Genomic DNA, 20788 nt, shown 5'->3' with positions numbered 1-20788 from the left:
TGTTTGCTTGATTTCTTTCACTTTAATATGCTTATGCAATCAAGAAGATTTTAGAAAAAAAGAATTCTAAAAGGCTATGTAATCAATGATTAAAGACTCTGAGGAAAACGGTTTTGTGTATAAATAAAGCCTGTGAGACACAGGTTGTCGGAGCAGATCAAGCTATACCGAGAAGGCTTCCTCTCTGTCTCTTGTAAAAAACTAAAAGGTGCCCTGCATCTGCTCTTGCACCCACCTGCTTCAGGCCTTATCCTCACTGGGCTGGACCCCGGCAGAGAGGGCTGCACAGAAAAACTCATCTTAAAAACCACATTGCAAGCCAGGTGTGGCGGTGCACACCTTTCATCTCCGTACTCAGGGAGGCAGAGGCAGGCAGATCACTGTGACGTCGAGGCCATCATGGTCTATAAAGCCAAGACAGAAGTCCTGTTTTGGGATACACAGGATACACAGAAACCCTGCTTTGGGAAAAATCAACAACAACAACAAAAACAAAACAAACTGAAACAACCAACCAAACAAACTGAAAAACAAACCAGGGCTGGCGAGATGGCTCAGGGGTTAAGAACACTGGTTTTTCTACCAAAGGTCCTGAGTTCAATTCCCAGCAACCACAGATGGCTCATAACCATCTATAGTAAGATCTGATGCCCTCTTCTGGCCTGCAAGTACACACACACACAGCCAGGATACTGCATAAATGATAAATACATAAATATTAAAAAAAAAAAAAAACAAAAAACAACAAACCACCAAACAAAACATTGCACTGAGAAATTTTAAGCTTTCCTAGTATTAGTTACCTCAATGTTTTGCTTTTTCTAAGTCACCCAATCCTAGATAAGTCTCTTGTGGACTATAATTTTTGTAAAATAACATTCAACTCCACACAGATCATTTATCTACAGAGAGGTTTGTCACAGCCAAGCAGACAGATCAAACAGTGCTGCTTTTGGTTCCCAAAGCACTATTTTAGCTTCTGTAGAACGCACTAACACTAACACTTTCTCCCACTCAAATTACTGAGAATTTTATCTCTCCTATAAAAAAAATACTTATTAATACAGTATTCTGCCTGCATGTGTGCCAGCAGGCCATAAGAGGACACTAGACCTCATTACAGATGGCTATGAGCCACCATGTGGTTGCTAGGAACTGAACTCAGGACATTGGGAAGAATAGCCAGTGCTCTTAACCTATGAGCCATCTCTCTAGCTCAAATTTTATCTCTTGATATATAATGAAATAGACCTACCTATTACTCTCTTCCTAAATTATATTTACTGGCATTATGATAATAAACCAAACACATGCTCATCATCTTCTTTTTTAAAAGTTATTGTTTTTACAATAATGACGCCTAAGGTGACCTCAAACGCCTGCCTCAGTCTCCTGAGTAGCTAGGACCAGTATGCTTACTCAACCAAGGACTGGTAGAGAACTTGCCAGGCATGAGTGAAGCCCTAGGTGTGATGCCTAGTACCTCATGAAGTCAGCCATGATGAGGTCAGACACTACAGGACTTGGAAAATATGTTGCTGTAATAACATGCTGATATTTATTAATAAATACAAATAAATTTTTATTTTTAGAACTTTAGCTGCTCTGTCAATTTTGGAAAAGTATCCCAGTTTCATGTGTTAAGTTGGCACTGAAAAAAAAAATTAACAGCCACAGGGTCTAGCAATGTTTGTTTTTGTTTTGGTTTCTGTTTTAGCCCTGGCTGGCCTTGAACTCCTAGAGATCTGTCTGCCTCTCCCTCCCCAGCTCTGGGATAACAGGTGTGTGCCACCACAGCCAGGCTTGGGTCTAGAAATGGTCACACAACAACACAGCTGTGTCTACCATTCTGAACTGAATGTAGAATGACTGTATCAAAGGACTTACTGACAGACTAAGTCACTTCCAGAAAGAACATACTAATTGGCAGCACAGCACAGCCAAGACCCCTTCAGCAGCATTACTAACTTTGTTTTCAAAGTTGAATTAATGTGATCTGTAAGTAATAATTTATCACATAATTATCAATAAGGACATACTGATGTGTAAAAACTATATGGATAATACACTAACCTTCCCTCATAAAAGATTGTACAATGTCCCCAGTATTAGCATCCTGGAATATGGTCAAGAATGCAACATACAGTAAAAAGTATAAATCGAGTCATGATAGTACACACTTGTAATCACAAAACCTCTGGGAGGTAGAAATAGGAGTCAATGCATTTTTCATCTTTAAATAGGTTTGTGCAGAGGGATTTTAATTCAGAACATCACTACTCTGGCAAGAGATTACATCCAAAGACCTTCTAGGTCTGTGTGATCTGGCTGGAATACAAACACACCTTTAACCCAGGGGACAGAGGCAAGCAGAGTTCAAGGACAGTCTGGTATAGAGCAAGTTTCAAGTAAAGAAAAGCTTAGGTTCAGGCATGGTAGTACAAGCCTTTAATCCCAAACAATGAAGGTGAAGTTATTTTGTGGAAGGAAGCAGCCATGTTTGAAAGCAATGACACAAATATGCGACAACAAGCAATGTTAAAACAACCAAGATCTAGGTATGTGGCTCAGTGGACTAATACTTTCTTAGCAAGTGCCAAGGCTCTTGGGACCCTAAAAGGCAGCAGATATTACAGTAATGTTGGTAACACCACCATTAAAAAAGAAAGACATATTTACACACTTATTTAATACAAGTGCATATGGATGTGCACCACAAGTGTGCAGGTGGCCTCAGGAGACAGAAGAGGACACCAGATCCCCTGGAGTCATAGGTGGCCATGAGCTGCCATGTAGGCATTGACAATTGCACCTAGGGCTTCTTAAAGAGCAGTCAGTGCCCCCAACCTCTAAGCCATCTCTCCAGCACCTAAGAACACCATTTAATAGGATCTCCTGTATCTGAATGCCAGAGAAATCTGATTCTCATGTACCTCAAATAATTTCCTTCTGCCTGGCCTCACACCTGAATGCACCTTTAATAGATGCATGGGAATCCAGGTTAATAGTCTACTAGTTACCTGGCTTTCTAATCAAGTTTACTGGCACCATGACCATTTCCTACTTTGAAGCTACCACAAAATGGAATAGGGGCACAGCCGAGTAGAGAGTACTTGGAAATTCTATTACTGGCACTTCAAAAAGAATATCCTACTGCATAAACTTTCTAAGCCATCTCTAATTAAAACACACAGGTAACACAGGTAAAGAAGTCTATGTCAACACAAACAGGGAAAGCAATGGTTGTAACAGAATCCTCCCATGCTCCCAAATCTTTGCCATGTGTTAATATCACAAAGTCCAGGCTTGCCTTCAATTTGTGGTGATGATTCTTCCGCCTCAGTTTCCCCAAGTGCTCAGACTATACCCATGTACTACCATGCCTCACTCTGCCCCAAGTTTACAAAGAAAATGTTCCACAGGGAAGGTGTTTGGGAGGGTGCCCTCATTTCTAAAGGACTAGGTAGGGCCAGGAAGGAGACAGCCTGCAGGAGCCATCCCAGTCCCAGAGACACATGAGCGCTTGCTCACATGCTGATGGACTGTGCTCTATACAGCCTATTGATCTTTGTGCAATGTGCTTAGGTCTGGTCAACCTGATAAAGCCTTACTATCTTGATATGGGCAATATTATGGGCTACATTGTGTCCCTGCAGAAATTAGCAAATAATGAAGTCCTAATTCCCAATACTTCAGAGTGTGATCATGTTTACAGACTCTGTAAGTAAATCAAAATGAACACTGACCTGTTAGTTTATTGCTGAGTTTAGGAGGAAGAGAGGGCAAAGGAGACACAAAGTTCAAAAACAAGACATACACTACTTTCCAAGTTGCAACATGGTAACACCAAGATCTGTGTGCTTCATAGCATGTGGGCTGCACTTCTGAGAAGATCACAATCATCTAGCCAGATAAAATCACATACAATTGGGCTGTCTGAAGCCCTTAAACCTCAGCAAGTTTAAATAAAGCAGCACAATAACACTAACAGTCACTATCTGAAACCTTTCATTCTCCTCACTAAATGCCCCAAAATAAAGATGCTGCAAAAGGACTGGATGTGTGAACAGGTCACTTCACAAAGGCATACTAAAGGTCAGATCTTCACAGCGCCAATCAGCTACATCTCCCACAACCTTCCTTCAGAAGCAAACTAAGCAGGACACAACTTCAGAAAGCCTGACAGCTGGGTCGGGTAGCACCTGCCTGAAACTGACGACAAGGCAGGTGGATCAAGTGTTAAAGACCAGCGGGGACTCTTCAGAGATCTTGTCTCAAAAGCAATCCCAAATCGGCCAATGGCACAGTTTAACCTATTATGCCTGAGGTACTGGGTTCTATCCCCAGCAGAGAAGAAAGAGAGCACATGCATACACCATCCAGCAGAAAACTAAATCTTGTTTTAGTTTGCTTTCTATTGCTGTAATAACATCCCAGCTAAAAGTAACATGGGGGGGGGGGGGCATTTGGCATACACATCCCAATTACAGGCCACACCAGGGCCTCAAGTTGGCAGGAACTGAAGTAGAGATCATAGAGGAATGCTGCTTACTTACTGACTTGCCCTCTGGGCTCATGCTCAGCTACATTTCACTTAACTCATACACACGCACACACACACTTTTTTTTGTTTTGTTTTGATTTTTTGAGACAGGGTTTCTCTATCTAACAGCCCTGGCTGTCCTGGAACTTCCTTATATAGACCAGGCTCACCCCAAACTTAAGAGATCCTCTTGCCTTTGCCTCCCAAGTGTTGGGATTAAAGGCATGTGCCACCAGGCCTGGTTTGGTTGAGCTAAGTGTCTCTATGTAGGCCTGGTCGTCCTGTCTTTGCCTCCCCGGTGCTGGGATTAAAGACACTGCACCAACATGCTCAGCCTTTAGCTACCTTTCTTATACCTTCCAGAAACAACTGTCTAGGAATGGCACAGCTGGGCCCTTCCATATCAATCACTAATCAGAAAAATGTTCCATAGTTTTGCCTATAGGATAATCTGATGGAGGCATTTTCACAATTGAGGTTCCCTTTTCCAAGACAACTCTAGCTTGTGTCAAACTGACAAAAACAACAACAGCAAAAACTAACCAGCACAACTGTAACAGTTTAAATGAAAAGTATCCTCCATCACTGCAGGCATTTGAACACTTGGCCCCAGTTGGTGGTGATTTGTTTGTTTGGTGGGTGGAGTTAGGCGGATACAGCCTTGCCTAAGGAAGACTGTCACTGGGAGTAGGCTTTGGGATTAACACCCTCCAACACTTCCAGTTTACTTTCTTTGCTTCATGCTTTCTATTGAAAATGTAAACTCTTAGCTTCCTGCTTGTTACCATGTCTCCTTGCCATGATGCACTGATCCCTCTGGAACTGTAAGCCAAAATAAACTCTTTCTAATAGTAATTATCACAGCCACAGAAAAGTTACCAACACAAACCCTTTGCAACAGTCAGGGCACCCTACCCACAGGTGTGACCCTAAATACCGTCCTTTACCTTTCCAACCTTTAGTTTTCTCACTTGGACTATAGCAACAAACACCATATATTCTGACAGTTAAAACCTTCTAACAGCAAAGCACTGAGCTGGCCGCTGCTTGTGTAAGTCATCTCTGTGACAACTCCAAAATATGAGTAGCAGTCTTGGGATATTACATTCACCCTTTCAGGAGACAACAGGCCGGGAGGAGTGTATAGAGCTGACAGCCTCCAGCTGCCACTTTGTGGCACTCACTCTGTGGCAGTCCTCCCCACAGGCGGCCAGTGACTGATCACAGCAGAAACATTCCTGCCTCCTGTTACTCCTCTTACTTGGATGAAACTTCCTCAGTATTACGGTGTAGTCTGAAGGCTCTTTTTGCTCAACTTGCCTTTCTTTCCCTAGACTGAAAACTCACCTGCCATGAGTGGATTTAAAATTACTGAAAGGACAAGCATGCCTTGTGGTATTATCTAATTAGGTTGAGGTGAGGAGACCCAACTTGATATGCTTGTTTGTCCCAGGCACTCATCTCTGCTTCTCAACTGCAGATTCAATGTAATTAGCAGCCTCCCCAAATTCTGGCCACCATGACTTCCTTTGACAGACTGTATCCTCACACTGTGAACCACAACAACCCCCTCCTTTCATAAGATGTTTGTCAGGAATTGGATCACAGCAACACGAAAGGTAACTAATTATATATGTACTCCTGCTCTCTGTTACCCTTCACTGCTATTTCCCCAATCTGTGTATTTAACTCTGTCTTAGCATTTACAGCACAGAGCGTCCAAAACATCTCCATCTTCATTCACAGAGGAGAGAACAAAATGATTAAGTTACCCAATGTCATATAATTAAGATTCAACTCAATTTGGAATCAGGGAATTCTGTCTGATTTGATCCAAAGCTCAAGCTCTTAACTAATGGAAAAACAAAACAAAAACAAAACCACAAAACAAAAAACATATGCTAAAACTTTGGTAGTTTATCAGATAAGACTTCCTCCAAGACAAAAAGCAAGCACACACAATGTGGGAGCTAAAGATTAGAAAACGGACACTGGCTCTAACCTAACTCTACAGCACCACTGCTTTCAGACAGACAGACAGACCTCTAAGAGAGAAAGCAAAGTTCAATATAACTGTTTTACAGACAGGGTCTTGCTATAAAGCCCACAATGGCCTTGAACTCTTAGCTTCCCAAGTGCTGGGATATACACATGCTATGACATCAGGCTGTCAAATGACTTTCCTCCCTCAGGGCTAAGTCTACATTGGCATACAATTTCAGAGCCTGTGAGAGTGCCTGACACATGTCAAACATTCAGTTAGTAACTGCTGGATGAGAGTAACTTCATCACGACCTCCAAGTAGACCTTTTTATCCCCCAGGAGAGAAGCCACAGCCCCTTCACAGCCTCAGGTGCAAGGCAGGGTACCTGGCAGTTCATGTTGTCCTCTGCTTCAATGAGCTTCCCTCTGTACACCTCACCAGTGTTGGTCTCACACGTTACTATGTGGCCCTCAGCCTCGTGCAGGACTTTAATCGGCACACCAATAGACATCTTGGCAGGACTCTTCTTGTGCTATAGTAAAAGAGAGACAACAGTTATCTTTCAGAGCTTAAAAAGGACTGACATTCCACAGGCTTTCCAAATATGTCAGAGCTGCACTTCCTGTGGAAGGAGTCAGGCTCTTGGCTTGAAGGAACCACCATGGCAAATTGGCACAACATGTAAGGTGGGGAAGGATGGTAAGCTGGACAAAGAAAACTAACAGAATACCCCCTTTCTCATCCCAACCATATGTTGCTTTGTAGTCATCAAAACAACTATGATTCAGACCTGGAATATAAACTAATCGATGTTTACATGCAGTTATTTAAACAAAACGTAAATTAAAACCATCAGTCCCTCAGTCACACTAGTAATATTCCAAGTCCTCAGCAACCAAATTTGGGAAAAGGCTACAGTACTTGATAGTACACATAGACCCAAACCCAGAGACCTCTAGGAAGAGAAGCTGTGCTTTCAATTCGGCATCTTAACTCCCCACCAAAGGTGAAAATAAAGTTATCAAGGATCTCACAAAGCGATACATGCTACACACAGGAAATGCTCAGCACACTGAAAAACAATCAGGGTAAACGCTCGATTTTGTCTCATTAAAAGACAAAGACTATGTACAGAGCTTTTTAAATTCTGAGATAGGCAACGACTTACGTCACCTACTTTCATGAAAAGATGCTTAAACGTACTCTCGGTGAGGAACCACAGCATCCAACTTTAATAAGAGTATGGATTTTTATGCTGTGAACGGTGGGAAAACACTGCAGGATTATAGCCAAAGACAATAAATAAATAAATAAATAAATAGATAAATAAATAAATAAATAAATTAGCAGCATCTACAACGTGGATCGAACATAGAGCTTCTGCAGCAGCATGGAAAGCATGAGGACCAGGGTCGAAATGGGAGTGGAAGCAGAGGTGCAAAGGACGTTGAAAATAATGGTCAAGAGAGAAAGGAGGTAATTGGTAGAAAATGACTGCTTGCAAGCTTCGAAAATCGGTGACCCGGAAAGGCACAGAACGTGCAGACTAGGTGTAAATTAGTAACTGTTCCAAGCGCTAGGGAGACGATGTTTGGATCGGCCCCGGCTTCCCGCCCTCCACTAGCTGAGTTCCGCCGCAACGTCCCTTTCCAGTCCCCAACCCTCTAGGAGAGCCTCGGCCTCCTCTCACCTATTCGCCGCCTTTCCTCGCCAACTAACTGCAGGCTGCCTTTCGGTTCTCGCACAAACGTTAGAAGGCGAAGGCGTGAAGCGAGGGAATGGCGGGCCCCGAATACCCACAACACCACGCGCTCCCAGAATGCCGTGCGCGGGGCTCCTCCTTTTCCTTTCCCCAGCGGAGAGAGCGCAATCTTAAATTACGCTTCCTTCTTACTATGCCGGCTGGGAAACGAGATCTCCTGCACTATAGTTCCGGCACTGCAGAGGGCCGGAGGACCGCCGGAAACATCAATCCTCGAGCCCGAAAAGGAAAAACTCACACTTACAAAGTACTCCAGGGACGCATTGGGCGGGATTTAGGCTTGAGCCCAACGCTCTGGGGCGACAGGAGGTGAGGCTCGGACTAGGAATTTAAGCATTCAATCCGGTCGCCTTCAGGGAAGGGGCGCACTGAGCACGGGAGACCATCACTAATCACTTAACGGGAGTCGGAAAAGGATTCCCTAGAGTCTCGGTGGATGAGGCATTGCGAGGGACCAGAGCTAACACCTGAGGCGGCAAAGGGGCAGATCTAGCGGAGGGAAAGTGCAAGAGTTTGCGGGGACCAAACGTCGCTAAAGGAAGGGCCTTGGGGGCGGGACTCGGAAGGAGGCGGGGCTTCCGGAGAACGTTTTGGGGCTCGACCCGGGGGTAGCGCTTTATGGAGGAGACGTGGGTGGACGGGAAGAGGCGTGGCTTATAGAATGGGCGGGTTTCCACGTCCCAGACCTGGAAGGGACCGGGCGTGGCTTGAGGCGGCCTAGCCTCCGCCTACCCGTCTCTGAAGCGCGGAGGCGGCGGCGGAGGGACTCTACGCGCGCTGGCCGCGCTCGCTGCCCAGCAGAAGTCGCAGCTGCAATCAGCTCCAGGCCGGGGCCATGGGAGCCCTGCGCCACCCGGGTCATGAGGACGGAGGCAGAGGCAGCGGGGCAGCCGCTCGAGCCCGGTCAGTGCCTCTCGAAAGGGCCTTGCCCTCGCTGGGGGAACCGAGGGGGACTCCGCCCTAGAGCCGGGCAGGGTCTGGCCGCGCGACCTTGGGCAGTCTGCGGCATCAGCCCAGCCTGGAGCTTCTAGTGGATCTTAGCTAGGTGGCTATTTCTTCGTACCTTTCTTCCTCCACTTCTGGCTGCTCCTGAGTCTCCCGGGGCTTGAAGCCCAGGGAGTTCTGAGAGCAGTCAAGGGGAAAAGTCCAAGGGGCAAAGGCACCACCTTCCCCAGAAACGAATAGTCCTGCTTGAACCACGTTGGGTGATCCTGTTCCCCGGGGAACTGTGGAAAGCCTGGGGCCGGGAGAATGGGCAGAGAACACTCAGCAGAAGGGGTGGTTGTTTTTTCTGGCATCCCAAAGTCGGCGCTTTTGTCGGCTTTTTTCTGCCCCTAGAAACCTCGAGCCCCTTTGGTTGCCCCAAAAAGTGGGGAAAGCGGGAAGCCATGGTGGAGCTCTGCTTAAGGCACAAGAGTTAGTTGATATTAACAAACTATTATAGCAAGGTGCCGTCTCGGGGGAGGAGGGGTCGAGGGTGGGGATCCAAACCATTTAGTTATAGAGTGGCATCCATCACTTTCAGGGAGTGGTTCCTTCTGGTTGTAGGCTGGAACAGGGCTTGGACCTAAGCTGGAGTTTCCTCCTCTCTTAACTCCAGTTACCTAACACTGTGAACTTTGACAAGATCGTTGCCCTTTCTTATCCTCTGCAGATAATGGCTCACTTGTGTAGGACGCTGAGAGGCACAGGCAGTGTTAAAGTGTTTATAGACTGTAAAGTTAGTTTTCATAAAGCCCAGTAAAGTAGGCTACTGCTGTTTTTTTTGTACTTTTTGAGGTGAGCAGACAGTCTGAGAGGGTTAAAGTGTCCAGGAAGAGTTGGCTGCCTTCTCTCTCTTGTGACAACCAGACACCTGAAGCCAGACCCGGGCTTTCCCCAGAGCGGACTCTAGTTCTCAGGTGGAGTATTGGCTTGGCTTAAGGCATCAATATCTGCAGCACTTTTGGGCTCTGAATGCTAAAGCTGTTATCAGGACAAATACCAGGACCTCTTCCACCCTTATCACCTACCCCCAGAAAACATCGTGTCTGTGCTAAGGATCAGGATAGTCAAGCAGGCATGTTTGGCTTGTGAGGCCTCAGGATCTAGACGTTCTAAGCCGAGGAAAGAGGAGAGACAGCTGAATCTCTTAGGAGCCTGAGGAGCAACTGTCCTGTACCATATTTTACAACAGTCTAAGAGAAGGCATAACCCAACTAATTAGAACCAGATCTCAGGCCACAGGTTAAGGAGGAAGCCTCCAGGAGAAGGTTGGGATCTGGAAGCCTAGAATGAATGGACACTTGTAGTGGACAAGGGCGGGAGCTTTAAAACAAACCAACCAAAAATCAGAAACCTGTTCAACAGCAGAAATGAGTGTCATCTGTAGTTGAGGGCTGGGAAAAGGCAAGTGCAGTCTTGGCCCATCATAGGATTCTCAGGCTGACCACAGAGAAAGTAGATGCTCCCTCTGTGAGCATATTAAAGGGCACAGAGAGAGGGAGAGAGAGACAGAGAGAATAGGGGGAACAGAGCATTTGCATGCCAGAGATGAGAAAGCAACATTCCAATGGTTGAATAAAAAGGAAACCTGGGTAGTGGTCAGCCTGAGTAGATCAGAGCAGAAAGGCCATTTACAGACTTAACAAGGGTTCTGAAAAGGGAAGACACCATCTTGATAGAGCTATACCCTGTAGAGAGTTTTTCCACTAGCATATTGTGCGAGAACTGTTTTAGAATGTAAGTCCCTGGAGACCAAGGTTTACGTCACCTTGGTATGCCCAGAGGCTTTCACATCAGTAAATGTGACTTTGTGTGTTTTGTTTTGTTTTGTTTTAATTTGTAGCACTGGGGATTGAACCTAGGTCCTGGACAGTGCCAGCCAAGTGCTACATCCCCAGCCTCAAGCATAACAACAGGTTACTACTAAACCTCAGGCAAGGAAACAGCAAACAAGATGTTCCCTGGTGTCTTAGTCCATTTGTACCACCGAAAAATTCATTAACAAGAGAAATCTTATTTTCTCAGTTCTGGAGACTGGCAATTCTAAGATGAAGATGCTGGCAAGTTCAGGACAAGATCCATCCATTCCTTATAGAAACTCTCTCCAGATGTGCCCACATGGCAGGAAGAGAGGAAAGGGAGAAATACTGTGTCCTTGCACAGAAGAGTATGAGAAAGATAAAAAGAAAAAGGCCCGTGACTGTTAGCATTCTTTCTTTCTAAGATTTCCTTTCTAAAATTTCAGGTGTCTTGAGGGTTTTGTCTGCATGCAGGTGCCCTCAGAGGCTAGAAGAGGATGTTGGAACCCCTTGAAGTAGAGTTACAGACAGCTATAAGCCACCCTAGATGCTTAGAAACTGAACTGTGCCTGGGCCCTTTGCAAAAGCATCAAGCACTTTTTAACTGCCGAGCAATCTCCAGCCATTTAGTTTTAATTGTCAACCTAATCTATAATTATGTGGGAAAGGAATCTAATAAGAAATTGTCTAGCTCTGCTCTGAGGGATTCTCTTAATACGTTAATTGAGCTGGGTAGACTCACCCTAAATGTGGGTAGCTCCATTTCCTGGGCCACGCCCCAAACTGATAAAAAGTGGGAAGGACAGACATGCATTTATTTTCGGCTACCTGTTCTTGATTTTGGCAACAACATGCCTGGCTCTCTCCTACCACTGTGACTTCCCAGAAATGATGGATGTAATCTGGAATTGTGGGCTGAGGTAAACGCTTTCCCCCTAAATTAATTTTGTTGGGTGTTTCGTCACAGCGACTGGAAAGGAAACCAAGACAGGCCTAGGTTAGTGTTTCCTCACCTTTTACAAGGCCCGAATTCAGAGACCCCATGATTGGGCAATTACTTTCCTAAAGACCCAACTTCTCTTGTTAAAGGTTTTATTTTATGTGTATGAGTGTTTTGCTTGTGGGTCTGTCTGTATATCATGTGTGTGCTCTTGGGGCAGAAGAGCATTTGGAGATCTCCTGGAACTGGAGTTCTATCTGGTTGTGAGCTACCATGTAGGTGCTGGGAACTGAACCTGGGTCTTCTGGAAGAGCAGCCAATATGCATAATCACTAAGCCATCTCTTCAGTCCCCAAGACTCAACAACTGCTTACCACCACCACTGTGGGGTTTATGTTTCAACATGAATTTTGGTTGTTGGTGAGGGGATGCAGACTCACACCATCACTGTTGTTCAGGAACCTCAAGGTCTAGGGAGGTGACAGTAGCTTCTTTTGCCAAGCACTGAATGAAATAAACAGGATGTCATGAAAGCATGCCCTTCCTACCCATCAAATTCAGAGTCAGATAAAAACTTCTGAGGAGATTTTTGAACTAAGGCTGAAATGGCAAGAACAGTAGAGAATCAGACTGAGGGGGCCATGTGGGTAAAGTCACTCCTGCACAATTAGGACGGCTGGGTTTATAGCACAACCAGAACAGATGAAGTGAGTCTGGCAGACCCAGGTTAGGCAGGGACCTGCAGGCTGTTGTAGGTGGTTAGGGATGAGAGGTAGCTCAGTTGGTATAGTGATCACCCAGCAGGAAGCCCCGAGTGCCATCTCCAGAGCCACTAAAAGGCAGGCAAGGTGGCATGTGCCTGTGATCCCTCAGGAGGTGGGGTATAGGATCAGAAGTGTTTAGCGTCACCTTTGACTCTTTATCAATTTTGAGGACAGCCCAGTTTTTTAAAACGTATGTAGTGTGGTAGTCAGAACTTCATTTATTTTTATTATTTAGATTTTATCTTTTTTGTGTGTGTGTTGTGCATATGTGTTTTCTCATGTATGTGGGTGCATGTGTGTGCATGCACGTGAGGCCCGAGGCTGACATCAGGTGTCTTCTCTTACTCAACCTTGAGTTTGCCATTTCTGTTAGTGTGGCTAGCTAGCCTGCTCTAGAGGTTTCCTCTCCATCTGCTTGCTGGGAGTACAGGCAGGGGTGGGTTCTGGGGATCTGAACTCCCAGTCGTTACCCTTGAGCTCTTTATCTACTGAGCCATCTGCCCATCCCAAGGACCCTAAGGATTAGAAACTGTAGATAAAATTCTTCAGGCTGCTGTGTGTAGGGACAGGTGATGGGACAGGATGTGGGAAGGGGTCAGGCAAGACCGAATCTACAAACTGTTAAAAGGCCGAGGGCCTTGGAAAGACTTAGGTTTAGAGGTGTTTGGAGCAAAGGGAATGAAGGGCATGAAGCCTCAGCTTGGCCTAGGCCTTGCACAGCAGCTGGTGGTTCACATAATTTCTCACATCAAACATTATGCATATAGTCGCTCCACTTACTTATTGCATTCAGTGTGGTCGTTTGGTGGTGGTTCATTTCCTGGAAGAGGAGGCAGACAGAGAAAGGTCAGGTGGCCTATTTGCCATTACATCCTGCCTCCCACAGGCACACCTAGAGGTGAAGGGCCAGGGACAGTCACGAATCCCTGTCCGGCAGGCTACAGATCAGGTCAGTGTAAGGGCTGCATTCTGTAACCCTAAGTGTGAACTCGGGCTGAAAGGATTACAGCGGAAGGATCAAGGAATAGGCAATGACCAGCCTGGGGTTATGGAAAGCTGTAGAAATAGTGGCCTTTCAGCCAGTTTCTGAAGATAGGGGAGAGCAGGAGAGGGGGTGGCTGGTAGGTGGACTCCTGCATGACTCTGTATAGAGGTAGTCACCGGCCGGGAGATCCCAGAAATCCTCAAGGAGACTCCAGATAGACCTGCTTTCCGTGTGTCCAGTAAACGAAGTGGTGACCAATCTAAAGAAGTCCCTTCTGGTTTTGTTCTTTTTTTAGCTTAAAATTTTTTGTTTTATGTGTATTAAGCATGTGTGTCTGTGGGAAGATGTCAGATTACCTGGAGCTGGAGTTACAGACAGGGGTGAGCTTTCTTGTGGGTGCTGAGAACTGAACCTGGGGCCTCTGGAAGAGCAGCCAGTGCTTTTAGCCACTGAGCCATCTCTCCAGCCCCTTCCTCCTGGTTTTTTTAAGTCTGGATTGCCCTTTCCCCTTTCCTTCCTCCGTGTGTGTGTGTGTGTGTGTGTGTGTGTGTGTGTGTGTGTGTGTGTGATTTCCTCCTGTCTCAGCTTCCCGAGTCTTGTGATTATAAATTTGTGTCACCATACCCAGCTAGACTGAACTTTGTGTATATTCACAGGCCTAAGGTCCTGCAGGCCACCGGCCAGCTTGTCCTCTCCTCAGGGCCTGAGCACATGCTGTTTGCCATCCCTGCTGTGTTCTCTGAGGCACACCCCATTGTTTTCCTAACCTAAGCTGCTGGCTATCTGTTAAATCTGCTCTTGCTACACACTGGAACGGGACTTTGCTGTGTCACTTGTCACTATGCTACAGCACATGTGCCAGGATCTTGGAACATGAGGAATAGCAAAACTCAATCCAGTGAGAGGAGGATAGAGAGTTGCCTGCCCTCAGTCAGCCAGTGCTGCCAGAATGCCTAGGTGTGCCCCTTTCTGCTCATGTCACAGCCTGGAATCGACAGGCTGAGAGGTTTTCCCAGGGACCATACTAGCTGGAGTTGGGAGGAACATTCTGCTTAACTAGCCTATGTGACATTTCTCTCCTCCTAGCCATGGTCTTACCATGTAGCTCATCCTGGAAACTTTAGAGCCAGGCTGACCTCCTGAATGAAACACTGAGGAGAGGGGCAGCACTTTAGAAGAGTGAGTTCCAAGGTTAGCTCATGGGAGAAGCCAAAAAGTGTGTAGGAAATTGTGTGTAGTGACACCCCCCCACACACACACACGCCAAGTGTGAGGGGTCATGGCAGATGCTGATGCTGCCTACAGTGGGCCCTGGTGATGCAAAACTGAACATGCTGAGTCAGCAGCTAACACTGCTTTGTCTGAAAGTGGGGACCAACACACTGGAGGATTTTGAGTAGGGCTAGCTGGCTTTAGTGCTGGTGGTGTAAGAGCAGTGGCTGTGGGCCGGGCCCTGAGAGCCTGTGGAGGTTCAGCAGCGGTTGTGGTGGTGTCTCCAGTGGGGAGGCTGCTGGCGGGCACCGTGGGGAGACCCTGACTCCTCGCCCTTGCTTCTTTGCAGGGGACTTTGTGCAGCTGCCTGTGCCCATCATCCAGCAGCTGTACCACTGGGACTGCGGCCTGGCCTGCTCCAGGATGGTGCTTCGGTGAGTGTCTACCCCTGCTGTGGCCCAGGGGCGAAATGGGAAGCAGCCTGGAGGAGATCCAGCATCTGTATGGGTTGGCTTTGTTTGAACCGTGCCAGGAGCCCAGCTTCCATTTCGGCCCTGTCATATCTTAAACATGAACCAAGGGTGGATCAGGCTGCTCAAGTGTTGGCTCAGGTGATGCTTGGGATGATCAGGGAAGTCCCAGGTGTTGAGGTGGTGGCTGGTTCACCTTCCAGCCCTTCGATAGCAGAATGCTACATAAACATAAGAATCTGGTAGTCTGAGGCGAAAAGGACTGTTACCATCACCAAGGGCAACAGGAGGCCCAGATCAGTTCTCCTTTATCTACCTTACAGACAAAAATTCTGGGAAAGATAGAGTTTGACAAAATGTTTAGTGCCTGCAATTTTGAAAACTACTGTGATCCAAGCACTTCATCTTAGATATGCAGTCACTGAGGCCGGAGAGCAGCAACTTCATGTGAACTTCCAAGTTCACGTAGTCCATAAGAGATGCAAGAACCAAAATCCAGGCCCTTCACTCTGGGGCTCAGTGTGCCAGGTGCCTGAGCCCTGAAAGCCTTAGGTTGTACTCAGGTACCAGGTGGGCATGCCACGGAGGTTTCATGATACAGGATCAAAAGTGCCAGTAGCGGCTGTGGCACTCAGATTGGAGGGTGACTTGGTCTAGCTTTGCTCCAAGAACAAGCTAATTTCTTTGCCCTCTTGCCCTCAGGTACCTGGGCCAGCTAGACGACGGGGAGTTTGAAAATGCCCTGCAGGAGCTGCAGCTGACCAGGAGCATCTGGACCATCGACCTGGCCTACCTGATGCGCCACTTTGGTGTGAGACACCGCTTCTGTACCCAGACTCTGGGTGTTGACAAGGGTTACAAGAACCAGGTGGGCAGCTCCCCACTGGGAGGGCCTTCTGCACACAGAAAACCAGAGGCCTAGGCCACCCACTTCTCATACTCACCCAACTCTCACACTCACCCAGTTTTCACACTCCACAGGAGAGGATGGTCAAAGCCTAGACACTTGAGTAAATGCACGGGTGTACAGCGACCGGTGGTAGTGGCAGAGACACTACAGACACACGCCCTTGAGGTCATGCCTGTATGGGGCTTCTCCACATTGAGTCCTGGACTGTCTGCCTTTCTGTATCTGTCTCCACTGTAACACAGGACAGGTTCAAGGCTGCAGAGTACACTGATCTCACATGACTATCATTGGCTTGTTTTCTTTCTTCTCGCCAGGTAATTGGTATCCTGGAAGAAAGCATGTATTGGCTGTCTTGTCTGCTTGTCTGTCGTTCTCTTTTTTCCCTCTCTTGAAAAATCAAGCCATCGTAGGTGGTTGTGCCAACACACCAGTGAGTTCCGTCCCTTTGCAAAGCCAGAGCCGGTCTTACCTGCCCTTGAGGCGATCTTGGCCCAGGCGCCAAGGCTTGGCAGAGTAGTCTCTGCTGGCCTCCTTGGCAGAGGGACTGTCACATGGTGACCAGTGGCAGTTAGCCTAATTCTTCTTTGAACCTTCCATGCCAGGTAAAGAAGGCTACTAAATCTTAAGACAGAAAAGGGGACCTGAGAACAGAATGTCTTTGGCCTGCCTCCTGGGGCTCTGGTCACATGAGCACCAAGCAGAATATGTTCTGTGAATCACACTTGGCTACACTGAGCTGTGACTGAGCTGTCCTGGCAGGGGGTAGGAGGGCAGCCTTGTCCTCGGTGCTCCCTTGCTTTAGGCTACTACTCACATCTACCAGAGAATGGCCTGACCCATCCTCCTCAGAAAGCTGCTCCAAGACTTCTACTTTCTCATCTCTTGAGCATCCTCTTCATTCCCCTGTGTGGTCCTGTCCACTCTCCAGCTAGGGCCAGAAACAGCTTTCTTCCTGGGCATGCTGATAAAGCTGCTTGCCCAAAGTAGGGCTCTCGCACCCTCTTACCCCTACTTCTGTAACAGTCTCTTTGTTTTATTTGAGTGGAGTGTGTGTATGCAGGATGGGTGACTACAGTCTGCCCTTCTCTGTCAGTCCTTCTACAGGAAGCACTTTGACACAGAGGAGACCCGGGTAAACAAGCTGTTTGCACAAGCCAAGGCCTGCAAGGTGCGAGTGGAGAAATGGTAAGCCTTCCCACCCCTCTATCCTGGGTCACAGTGACAAGCCAGGACATTGCCACTTGCAGGGAGCTCAGGGCAGAGGGCAGACAAGCCAAGTCCTTACGTATCGTAACACTGAGGAGGGGGTGTGAACTGGGGGACATCAGTCTGGGAGGTGGAGACAAGAGCCCTCTGGCACTGGTTGACCTCCCTGCTTCCCACAGCACAGTGAGCGTGCAGGACATCCAGGCACACCTGGCGCAGGGCCACGTGGCTATCGTGTTGGTGAACTCAGGGGTGCTGCACTGTGACCTGTGCTCCAGCCCTGTCAAGTACTGCTGCTTCACCCCCAGTGGCCACCGCTGTTTCTGCCGCAGCCCCGACTACCAGGGCCACTTCATCGTTCTGCGTGGCTACAACAGGGCTACTGGGTGCATCTTCTACAACAACCCAGCCTATGCTGACCGTGAGTGCTGGGTGCCCGAGGGCCAGGGTGGGCTGTGTTGCTTTCCCCTGTGCCTTGACCTCACGACTTCCGCCCTTTCAAGCTGCTATGGCTGATGTCTGTCTCCAGAGCCCCTTTTCCTGGGATTCTGTCATCAGGCCTTGCCTATTGGGTCACAAACAAGCCTGCTGCTGTCCTGGCCACCAGCCACCTCTCCTCCCACACTGCCAGCTTCACCCCACTGCTCAGGTCCCCACTTTGATAAGTTCTCTTCCACAGGCTGTAGTCCCCACTCTTGGACTTCATGGGATAGCCAGAACACGAGCTAGCAAGTCTGGCCAGACTGTTCACCATCCTTACATCATGGTGTGGAGAAGGGCTTCTTTCTCTGATCTGTGTGGCCTGAACATATGTAACATTCTTTTCTTCCCATTTGGACTCCCTTTCTCTATCTGCTAAACTGGAAAGGAGTCAAAAGAAAGAATTAACTCATAAAGGCCAGAGTGCACAGGAAAGGTTTCCTAGGGGCGGAAGGCTTATGCTGAGAGGTGGCGAGGCAGGTAGAGCATAGAGCCCATCCGGTCAACCTGGGTACCGGCAGGGTGGGTATCTAACCCGCCCGTTGACCTGACCCCGGTCTTCCCCACCCCCAGCAGGAATGTGCAGCACCAGCATCAGCAACTTTGAGGAGGCCAGAACCAGCTATGGCACAGATGAGGACATCCTCTTTGTCTACCTGGACAGCTGACGGCAGGAGCTGGGCACGGCAGGTCCTCAGACCCTGTGTCCTTCCCCAGTCAGGCCCACTCAGGATGACCACACCCAGGGCTGCTGGGGCTGGGCTTCAGAACTGTAGTCTCAGCCTGTTTGACGAAGACTTTAGGAACTCTGACTGCTTTGTCCACCAGTGTCATCATGCCACTTACCCTTAACACCCTGTAGTTGCTGGAGACAACCCAAGAGCATCGAGGGGGAGTGTCTCCCAAGACCCTGAGTCCGACTCCAGCTGTGCACAGAGGAAGACCCCAGATCTGACTCCAGCTACTCCCAAGACAAGGGGAGAGAAGCATGTGTGGGATGAGCACATCCAAAGCCAGGCCTGTGGCTCTGGGCCACTCCAAGCCCTATAGTGGGTGGTGTCATTGCCCTCTCCTGCCTCCTGTGGACTCTGGTCTCTGGGACTGGTTACAAGGCCTTGTTATCGTACAGCATATGCATACCTCAGCCATTCTGAGGCTCTCTGACCCCTGGGATGCTGATGCCTTCTTAGCTTCTAGGTACCCTCCTATAGAGTGGAAAGCCTTTAGGAGTGTGCAGGGCCGAATGGGTGACAGCAGAAGAGGATGTTCTAGGAACAAGGAGTTGACAAGAGGCTCCAGAGAGCCCCTGCACCCACAAGGCCTCTTGACACCAGCTTGACTTCCCACAGCAGTATCTGCCCTCTAAATCTGGGAGTCTTTTGAGGATGGGTGCTAAAGGGTCTGTGCTCCTGAGGCTGCAGGCAGCTTCCCATCCATCCTTGCGTTCACACCAGGAGCATTTGCACAGAACACTGGGTCTCTTCAGTCTGGAAGAAAGGCAATGTCAGTACCACACAGCACAGCAGATAGCATCAAATAGAGCTAGTTAACTTGTCTTTTTGGTCTTGATAGCAAGGGTATTGTTTTATTGAGACCTCAGTTTCCACTGTGTGGGGAGTAAGACAATAATAGATACAGGTACTTTGAAACCACTAACCCTTCTTTACATAGGGCAGATAGGCCAGAGCAAGTCCTTTCTTAATAAGATGGCTGGCCTGGCCTCGCCAGCTGTCTGCATGGTGAAGCTGCACCAAAGACAAGTGAATAGGCTCTTCCTATAGGGACTAGGGAGCCCACTCCTCATGGGCTCTCTGGTGAAGAACAAAGGATACCCCAACAGCCTCCCACCATCACTGTACTCCACAGGCCTTGGTCTTTCAGTGCTCAAGGCATGGTGTGGCAGTAGCTGCTCCCCCTACCACTAGGTGCCCCCCGTGGTAGTTGAGGGACAGAGGTGATCTGTGTTTACAAGGGCAGTCAGACCACTCTCCCATAATATTCTTCAATATTAGATGAATTCTTGGGCTGAAGGAGGTGCTGTCAGCTAGGCAGCCACTCTGGGTTTCAGAGACTAGTATTGGTTTCAGTGTGGTCTCATTTCCATTGCCTTAATGCTGGGTGGCCCAGGGCCTCAAGGAACTCTGGCTCCAAGCTCAGAAGTCCCACAAAGCAGCTATGGGTAGGAGTGTCCTCAGAGGAGCTTCAGGTAGGACTGACTGTAGGAGGAGATGAAGCCTTCACAACAGGTGGATGGGTGAGGCATGGCACACATGCCCATAGGTGCTCATGGGAGGTGGCCTCCATAGGAGGACGTCATCTTCCCCCTGAGGACATCTCAAAAATATGTAGTCCCTGGACCCAGGTAAAGGCTTCTCAGGGCAAGTCACGAATTATCAAGTCCTCTTATCTGTAAGAATAGCAAGAAAGCTGCTGTCTTCAAGATCTGCTTGTCCAAGGAGGGTCACAGGCAGGGCACACGGCACACTGTGTTACATTGCACTAATCATGAGAACCGGCTAGAGAAAGCCTTATCATCAGAAAGTCCCACAGTGTGTGACACCCACCACTTTTCAGCTTCTCGTGCAGCCCAGTGTGGGCTCTGAGGCCTCCTGGGGACTGGAGATGGTTTTGTTCACTCGCGCCACAGGAGGATGAAAGGGATCTTTTGCATAGCAGAGGATTTTATACATAAATATATTTTGTTTGAAATGAGCCATTCTCAATAAATATTCTCACTGTACAGTGCTAA

At 47.9% G+C, this 20788-nt stretch overlaps 2 protein-coding genes across 6 annotated transcripts in view; one reads left to right on the top strand and one right to left on the bottom strand.

Annotated features, from left to right (window-relative positions):
- The window catches only part of Snrpd3 (small nuclear ribonucleoprotein D3 polypeptide), a 16748-nt gene extending 7950 nt beyond the window's left edge, over window positions 1-8798 (bottom strand). Inside the window, exons 1-2 of one of the 2 annotated variants that reach the window (XM_055598956.1) lie at window positions 8534-8798; window positions 6913-7059 (exon numbers count right to left, since the gene is read on the bottom strand). In XM_055598956.1, the coding sequence (XP_055454931.1) occupies window positions 6913-7038 (126 nt within the window). In that variant the 5' untranslated portion in view covers window positions 7039-7059; window positions 8534-8798. Of the gene's footprint in view, window positions 1-6912; window positions 7060-8217; window positions 8433-8533 lie in introns of those variants that run through there. The other variant, XM_055598955.1, reaches the window with a different exon arrangement.
- Gucd1 (guanylyl cyclase domain containing 1) lies at window positions 8527-20788 on the top strand. Of its 4 annotated transcripts, none has more exons than XM_055598953.1 (6): window positions 8527-8598; window positions 15323-15407; window positions 16146-16311; window positions 17447-17538; window positions 17739-17980; window positions 18613-20788. In XM_055598953.1, exons 2-6 carry the CDS (start codon window positions 15397-15399, stop codon window positions 18705-18707), a joined length of 606 nt encoding a protein of 201 aa, XP_055454928.1. In that variant the 5' UTR covers window positions 8527-8598; window positions 15323-15396; the 3' UTR covers window positions 18708-20788. The 4 variants fall into 4 exon arrangements, with proteins under 4 accessions (XP_055454928.1, XP_055454926.1, XP_055454927.1 ...); XM_055598951.1 differs by lacking the exon at window positions 8527-8598 and adding an exon at window positions 8990-9192; XM_055598952.1 differs by lacking the exon at window positions 8527-8598 and adding an exon at window positions 8992-9192 and having other exon boundaries at window positions 18616-20788.

The sequence above is a fragment of the Psammomys obesus genome, unplaced genomic scaffold (genome assembly GCF_907164565.1).
Source record: "Psammomys obesus unplaced genomic scaffold, mPsaObe1.curated_primary_1811, whole genome shotgun sequence".
Lineage (NCBI taxonomy): Eukaryota > Metazoa > Chordata > Mammalia > Rodentia > Muridae > Psammomys > Psammomys obesus.
Note: the sequence above shows the minus strand (reverse complement) of the source record. Positions and strands in the feature narration are given on the sequence as shown.

Excerpts from the sequence above, each read along its gene's own strand:
- Gucd1 (XM_055598951.1), top strand. The coding sequence starts at position 9,150 with ATGAGGACGGAGGCAGAGGCAGCGGGGCAGCCGCTCGAGCCCG. Across the intron at positions 15,408-16,145 it reads TGCTCCAGGATGGTGCTTCG|GTACCTGGGCCAGCTAGACG; the intron begins GTGAGTGTCTAC and ends TCTTGCCCTCAG. Across the intron at positions 17,539-17,738 it reads AAGGTGCGAGTGGAGAAATG|CACAGTGAGCGTGCAGGACA; the intron begins GTAAGCCTTCCC and ends TGCTTCCCACAG.